Source organism: Mytilus edulis, chromosome 9, assembly GCF_963676685.1.
Source record: "Mytilus edulis chromosome 9, xbMytEdul2.2, whole genome shotgun sequence".
Lineage (NCBI taxonomy): Eukaryota > Metazoa > Mollusca > Bivalvia > Mytilida > Mytilidae > Mytilus > Mytilus edulis.
The window spans coordinates 76,801,477-76,810,285 of record NC_092352.1 but is presented as its reverse complement, the minus strand read 5'-3'; the positions used below and the strand labels follow the sequence as shown (position 1 = coordinate 76,810,285).

Here is an 8,809-nt window from a genome sequence, read left to right as displayed (position 1 = left end):
TCATAAACCTTGTGTATAAATGTCATAGATTTCTATTTAATTTTACTAAAGTTATAGTGCGAAAACCAAATGTCTTCGGACGACGCCAACATCATACCAATATACGACCAAAACATTTTCAATTCTTGCGGTCGTATAACAGGAATGTGTCCATTCCATAGTACATGGATGCCTCACTCACACTATTTTTTCTATGCTAACTGGACCTTGAAATTAGGGTCAAAGCCCTAATTTGGTGTTAAAATTAGAAAGATCATAACATAGGAACATGTGTACTAAGTTTCAATTTGATTGTTCTTCAACTTCATCAAAAACTAACTTGACTAAAAACTTTAACCTGAAGCAGGACAGACGGGACAGACAAACTAACAGATCAAAAACATGGCATTTAATAGTGGGGCATAAAAAATTTAATTTTCAAAATACTTTTTCCACCACTAGTTCAGCTTTTACAGCATGTTTCATTAAGGTCATATAAGGGTCTAGAGGCAATCCCATATCTTCAATAGATATGTTCTTATTCCATATAATAATCACATAAAAATCTACAACCAGTTACATCTATATATTTATTTAATTAAAAACAGTTCATGTATAATATTTACAGTTTTCTTATGCATGTTATGCTTGGTATAGTTTCAGTTCATACATAGTTTTTAAGTATCTGATAATGAACTGACCACATTATGAACACCTTTATTTTCTACAGTCTGCAAAATTATAGTTATAATGGTTTTTATATGTTTGGAAAGATGCAAGTGATAAAAATCTAAAAATATGAAACATATTGATAATGAAAAAAAATGTTACTTGACCGTTAATTCTATCAGATAACCTTTAATTCTATCAAGGTTACTTGATATTTTAAATTTTTTGCTTGTGTGAACAGACTTTGGCTTTCACAGAAATACAGAAATTTGCGATTCATTTCAAGTAAAAAAACAACAACATAAAGGAATCCAAATACATCTTGTGTACAACAAAACACAATATTTCAGTATGTCAAGCTTAAAATTAGCCCAAGAATAAATTCAAAAAAATATTTCTGTCAATTTAGAGTTATTCCATTTAAACATGTGTGGTAGAAAAGGAAGGGATTTTTTTTTTACATGCATCAAGAGTCATTTATGATTGAATGTTGATTTTATGTATGCAAAATCACCAAAAGGCTAATGGTTGTGGCTGGAGTTTTTGGAAGCCCCTTCATATTCTCACACATTCATTTTAATGAAATAGGTTTCAATTTGGAAAGCCTTTTAACCACCCTATTCTTTTTGAAATATACTAATTATCTACTACTTGTCAAAGTAACCATTTTCCACCTAGAACAGCACAATGTTGAAGGTAAAATGAATAAAAAGTATGAAAACATAATTATATATAAATCAATGGAATATTTTGAATTTCCCACATAATAAACATATTTCTACAGAATATTTATTATTTGATCATATGTTTAGTATAAATAATTATGGTATCAAATGACATACAATCAAGTGACTTTAACATGATAAACAGTCAACACTGTTCCACATATATACACAATACACACAATACATTAAAACACTAGTGAGATGAATCAGAACTTGATCTGCTGTATCTTCTACGTCTTGCTGGTGACCTTGACCGTGATCGTCTTCTTGGCGGGGAACGTCTACGAGGAGGTGATCTGAAAAAAAATGAAGTTATTTTTAAGCAATTTTTTTCTTAAATATTAAAATCTATTAGATTACTTTATTCTCGAGACTGTTGACAATGAAATGTAACATTTAAATATGGAAGTGATTAATCCATTGTGGTAAATTTCATGTTAAACAATTGAAACTGCTAGCTACTGCTCACTGATACCCCCTCAAAAATACTTGACAGAATACAGGAAATTGTTGAGTGATGAATTTGAAAACACATCACATGGTATAGCTGACTTATATATATAAACCCCGAAAACAAATTTCAGATATCCTTGTAGTTCGTGAGAAAAATGTGATGAAAATTTCATGTTGAATGTAATGTGTAAAATTATGTTAGTATTTGGTAAACAGGAAATTGTTGAGTGATGAATCTGAAAACAAATCACATGGTGTATCCAACCTTCAATGAAACAAAATTTTCTGAAATCCTTATAATGTAGATCCTGAGAAAAATGCAACAAAAAATATCAATTGGACGGACGGACAGACGGATGGACAGACAAAGTTCAAACAGTATACCCCCACTTTTTTTTTATCAGGGGTATACAGTATTAAACCATGACTGGCAAAAATCAAAAACGTTATATGATTATGCTTAAACAGGTCGGGACCACTACCTTATATGGAAATGCATAAATTAGCATACTTATGTTATCGCACATGTAATTGTTTATTTACATGTGACGCAATTAATTTTTACCTAGGTTTTTGACCAATCCACTAAATGAGTCAATGCATGATGGACTACTACGTGTTTACAATCAACCAAGAACACGTGTTATTTACTGAAATACAACACATTTTTTCGTGCAATGCGGGATTCACAATTTCGCTTAGTTTTTCATTTTGTGTATCCTCATTTATAGTTCGTGATATAAAGTATTACTTCCATGCTCAGATTAACGAAGAGTTGTTTCTATGTGAAGAAAAAAGGGTTTGAATTACCCTATATATAGCCATTAACATGTTTGATGATGGCACAGAGATTTCATGTATTTGTCCACCAGAAGCAACGAAACAACAGCGAAAAAACACAATTACCCATGAGACAAACTTACTGGTGTAAAGTAAGCCGTCGATAACAGCCGGTGCTGATATTCAAGAGTACAGCAATGTTCGTATAGATAATTAAAGGCAAATGTGGGATCCTTGAATTTTGTGTTCGTAAAAAAGGCGAAGAAGTATTTACATACATGGCAGTGTTAACAAAATTTATAAGTATTTTTGTTGGTCACATTTCAGTATATGGGACTTCCAAACTGTTCCCCCTTTTTTTTTAAGGTAGTGAAGTCAGCAACTGTAGTTTCAGTTTGTTCCTTTTTTAACGGGCTCAGACATTTGCCAAACTGAATAAAATCATTACAGCTGATTTCTTAAACCTGCAAAGTAAAACTTTGGTTGGCTTGCTTGCTTTGTTTATATAGTTGTTTATACAAGCTTTGAAAATAAGATTGACATCTTTAAACAATATATATAGGCATAGTTTAACTTGTATATTTTATATTTTGTACAATATACAAACAAGCACGCAAGCTAACCAAAGATTTGCTCCACATGCATACGAAATAAGCTGTAATGATTTTATCAATATGTATGTGCGACAAGGTGGAAAATTTGATATGTTTTGTGAAAATTGCAGCGTTGGATCTATAATAAAAAAGAAGATGTGGTATGATTGCCAATGAGACAGCTGTCAACAAGAGACCAAAATGACACAAAAATTAACATTTATAGATCACCGTACGGCCTTCAACAATGAGCAAAGCCCATACCACATAGTCAGCTATAAAAGTCCCCGATATGACAATGTAAAACAATTCAAACGAGAAAACTAACGGCCTTAATTATATAAAAAAAAAAAATGAACGAAAAACAAATATGTAACACATAAACAAACGACAACCACTGAAATACAGGCTCCTATACAATATATTTTTTTTTGATGGGATAGATTTCTTGTCCTTTTATATATTTAATTGGGCCGGTTTTTTTGGTTTTTTTTTGTTTGGATTGTTTTACACAAGTAATTTTTGGGTCATTAATAGTTTACTTTTCAGCATTGGACCTATGACTGCTTACTTTACTAAATTATGTCTTTGTTGGAAAGATGTCTCATTTGGCACTCGTACCTCATCTTCTTATTTCTATATACAAAGCAAGTTTTAGAAAAAAAATGATAGGTAATATTGCACCTACTATGATCCAGAGACTTTTAATATTGGAGATATTTTACATATGTCAACAGGACAGCAGCCGAACGATAAAAAAACCTCTGAGGTATATTTTGTGATAAAATTAGCAACAAACGGATATCATCGATGGATGAATTTAAACTATAAAAAATGTATTGAGCTATATACCGTACCCGCTCAGTGGCGGATCCAGGGGGCGGGGGTTCTGGGGGATGGACCCCTTTTTTTTGGACGATCAGTGCATTTGGATGGGGACATGTAGTTGGAACCCCTCCCCTTTTGTCCAGGGTTAGGACCCCCCTTTTAAAATGGCTGGACCCGCCCCTGCCGCTTTCATAACACTTCTTTTTACGACCTGAATATTATGATGTTCTTACTATTAGTTCAGGTCCTGATAAAAAAAAATACACATTCAGTACAGAAAGAAGTGTTTCAATGAAAGTTTCGTGTTTTTCTAGGCAGAAATGATTTTGCAATGACATTATACAGGTTTAAAAGAGCTCAAATGATTTTCTTACTGGACAGTGGTCACTTCATTGGATATTTCACTGTGTCATGTCGTGAAAGTAATGCAGGTTCAATTTATAACAATGCACAAAACCGTTCAACTACTTTTGCAAGGCGAAAAAGAAAGTCGAATCGTGAAGCCAATAAACAATTTTTTTTAAATCTGAGCATGCAAATTGAAGATTACGTTATATATTTTACATTAAATATATTTGCAGAATAAAAACTTTGGTAATGAGAGTCCCAGACAATGTATTAATTGACGGTTTTCCCAATAATTCCACGTGTTTTAAGTAGTAGTTTACTCGTAGTAGCCCACAATGCATTGTAGTTCATTGAGTCGATTGGTCAGTTTTTCAAGGCCATATTGGCCTTGTGTTTTGGAAATTACTATGCAAATATATTCTGACGTCAGAAAATCTAGAGTTCTCGACCTGTTAAAGATAATCATGTCTTTAGTAATTAGGGTAGAGAAAATATTAAACTTATCTACATAATAAACTGTCTATTTGCCATGTTTACTATTTCTTTATTTTCCAAGGGAGAAAAATAATGACCAATTACTAATGAAGAAAAGTTTCTCTTTTAATGCTTATTCTTTGAATTTTTCATTTATATAAGTATATTTGTGTACCTCCTGCGATCTCTGTATGATCCTCTGGGAGGAGAACCTCCTCCTCCTCCTCTCCTATTTTCCCTATTCTCCCACCTGGGTGGCGGTCTATGAGGAGGACTGCGACGAGGTCTGGACACCACTCTAGGTGGCAGTACTGCAGCAGCTGTCACTTCCTGTCCATCAATCTGACCTGAAATAAAGCTTTTCTATGAAAACTTTCAATTATAAATGCAAATTACTTAGTAAAGTAAATGTTTCATCAACTAGTTCCCAAGAAAAGTACAATTCAAAGACTGAACAAAAAATGTTGAAATTTTTAAATGTGACTGAACATAGATTACATTCCCACATTGACTGAGGGTTTTGACAACACAATCATTTGTATGTACACATGTATGTGAATGAATGATGTTACTGCAAGTCATGTTTATAAAACTTTTGAAGAATTTATAGTGTGATTTAGAATTTATACATTTGTAAAATCATATGTAAATTAGATCAATAAACAAATTCATGCATAGATCTAATAAATGGAATAGCTTTGAAAATTAGAATACCTCCATTCATGTATTTAATAGCTTTCTCTGCATCATCTGGTTTTTCATATTCTATGTAAGCATATCCTTTGATAAAGTTTGGATGAACTCTCTCTACTGGAACATCTAGATTCTTCAGAGTACCATAGACAGTAAATATCTCCTGAATGTGCTCTTTGTTGACATTTCTAGTCAGCTGTCCGATGTGAACTTTGGTTGGTCGAGGTGTTGGGCTTCTCTTCCTCCTTTTTGGAGATCTACAAGAAACATAATCATAATGATTAACACCAATGAAACAAAATTTGTCAAAATTTCATCATTTTCTTTTATTTTATATGATCAAGAAATCACTAATCTGTATGTTCACAGGAATTCAATACACACTGGGGTTATTGTGTGATTTATGATTTTCCCTCCTGTTTTTTTTTTTGAACAAGTAAGTCAACTGTGGAATGACTTATCTTAAAATTGTCATAATTGGGTGCTTACTTTAAGTTGTAATAATATTAAAATACTTCCATGTGAATCAACGAAATCAGAACTCAATTATGATCTATAGACATCTGAAAAATACATTCTTATTTAAATTGCACATGTTTAAAACTATTAGACAAATTACTGGTAGTTAAAATAATACAGATCTCTCAGTATAAAATACGTACTCTGATGCCTTTCGCTTTGCCTCTTTAGTCTTCTTAGTGGGCCTGTCACTGTCTGATGATCCACTAGAGCTTGAACTCCCTGACCGTGAGGAAGAACTACTCCCAGAACTACTACTTCCACTGCTAGAACTACTGTCGGAGGAGGAGGATCTGGATCTACCTCTTCCCTTTGAGCTTCCTGATGAACTGCAATAATCAATCAAATAATGAAATACATTTATAAGGTAAATGTATGCTGTATCTCTATGCTAAAGTCTAGAAAAACTAGAGGCTCTCAAGAGCCTGTATCACTCACCTGACTCTACTTGGGTTTTTGAAATCATGTAAAAAAAGATAAAATTTGGCTACAAAGTTACAAAACTTGGTCAGCACCTCATAAGGATCATTCATGCCATGTTTGGTTTCATTCCATTCAGTGATTCTCTAGTAGAAGTTCAAAGTGTAAAATGGTAACGACGACGCCAGACGCTAAGTGATGAGAAAAGCTCACTTGGCCCTTGAGCTAAAAAATTCTTTGACACATTTCTTCAAATATAAATCCTATTCTAGTCATGACAGTTTTTAATAGTTTACTGTATCTTTTATAAGACAATCAATGCATCTTACCTATACAATCTATTTTTAGTCATGGTGGCCATGTTGGTAGATTGGCAGGAACTTAATTAAAACACACACACTTTACTATATATACCCTAAGGATCATTCAGTTTAACTTTGGTTGAAGTAAGTCAGGTGATTTCAGATAATATTTTTGACAAAAACAGGTGCTAATAAATGGCTAATAATATCAAAGTTCTAAGATCCTTTCAAAATTATGCAAATGCTATTGATAGATATAAGAAAATGTGGTATGAGTGCCAATGAGGCAACTGTCCATCCAAGTCACAATTTGTAAAAGTAAACCATTATACATGTTATAGGTCAAGGTACGGCCTTCAACAGAGAGCCTTGGCTCACAACTAAGAGCAAGCTATAAAAGGTCTCCAAAATGACTAGTGTAAAACCATTCAAATGGGAAAACCAACGGTCTAATCTATATAAAAAACCAGAAACACTTAGAAACCACATCAACAACCGACAACTACTGAACATCAGAGTCCAGATTACAGATATTCTGTTCACATACATAGCTTATTAATTATGAGCCATGCCCTCTCTTAAAAAGATATTTTACCTACATGTACATTTGAATCTTGTAGCAAATTATCTTATCGGGTAAGGGATCAAGTGGCTCATATCTACAAATCAATGACAAGATTTGTAAAGAAACCAATTGGTAGTTTTTGAATAATGGCAAGAAGTTTTAAGCCTTAACACCAATCCAGTAATACAAATATTTATACATAACTTAAGTCTTAGGTGAACATCGGCAGCATATGTTTTTGATACATACATGTACATTTTATAGGTAAACAATGATAAGAATTGCGTATAAGTTTTATATCATTTGGTTGTGGCAAACAAAATTTGAGAACAGAAAGCAACTTGGGAAGCAGGTTGTATGCAAGTTTGAACAAGGGTAAAATTTAACGCCCCCTGGCCAGCCCTCCACTTCAGCAGGGGGCATAATGAGCAAGTTGTTAAATTATCAAAATTTTTGTCAAGTTAATCAACTAGATCAGTCTTCATTTTGTTTTCACAAATCCCAGTGACTTTTCCTGCCAATGTTTCTCCTACAGGGACAACTCAACATGACAGCCTTACTCATCATTAAGTCTCTTGTCTAAATAACTTCTCTCTTGGCCTCTTGAGACATTGTTTTACCCACATTACCATACCTGAAAAAGATGGTTTCACTTATTACTAATCATGTTTCAATATAAAGATACATGTATCATTTTATTATAATCATTGATAATATTGCTGAAGTAATTTTTTTCCCTTCCAAAAACAAATCATATACATACATTTCTTTATGGAACCAATCTTTTTTTCTGTACTTCCCTGTCTTCAAAAAATATAGAAATTTTGAATAAATTTAGAATAAAAAAAACATGCCCCTCCCACAGCTATGTAGATGAATGTCTATTAAACAATTTTAAGCATGTCAAGTCTGCTAGGCCAAAAAAAATATAGAACCATTTTATTGGGAAAAAACTCTATCTTGTTATAAATTCATACAATTATTTTCTGTTTATAACACAACGTAACAAATTTAACAATGCTCATATTTCATTATTTATTGTCATTCTCTGCCAATGATTCAATGATACCAACTGTTTGTAGTTGTATATTAAGTTAATCGATGATGCTATTATATTTGTATACATGTGTAAATTCTATAAGCTGTATTGCTTTTGAATAAAAGACTATTATTACTAGTACCTGCTGCTGTCTGAATCTGAACCACTACTAGATGCTGACTTTGTCCTTTTCTTTTTTTCTTTGTTTTTTTCTGATCCACTTTTCTTTCTTTCTCTGCTTTTACTCTCACTTCTAACCCTGTAATATCATAAATATGAAAGCGTAATTATATAATAGCACTGGAAAAAGCATATTTGCCATATACAGTCAGAGCTCTGACATAAACAAGTCAGAATAAAATGACTTCCATAGGTCAGATATAATTTGAAGTAAGTGTTGTCTCCCTTCTTGCACTCAACAG

At 32.7% G+C, this 8,809-nt stretch overlaps 1 protein-coding gene across 2 annotated transcripts in view; it reads right to left on the bottom strand.

Moving 5' to 3' along the window:
* Nucleotides 1-555: 555 nt before the first annotated feature.
* Nucleotides 556-8,809, bottom strand: part of LOC139489080 (RNA-binding protein with serine-rich domain 1-like) — an 11,562-nt gene continuing 3,308 nt past the window's right edge. For both annotated transcript variants that reach the window (XM_071275196.1, XM_071275195.1), the window contains exons 2-6: nt 8,530-8,646; nt 6,205-6,390; nt 5,564-5,799; nt 5,025-5,196; nt 556-1,669 (exon numbers count right to left, since the gene is read on the bottom strand). In XM_071275196.1, the coding sequence (XP_071131297.1) occupies nt 1,567-1,669; nt 5,025-5,196; nt 5,564-5,799; nt 6,205-6,390; nt 8,530-8,646 (814 nt within the window). In that variant the 3' untranslated portion in view covers nt 556-1,566. The remainder of the gene's footprint in view (nt 1,670-5,024; nt 5,197-5,563; nt 5,800-6,204; nt 6,391-8,529; nt 8,647-8,809) is intronic.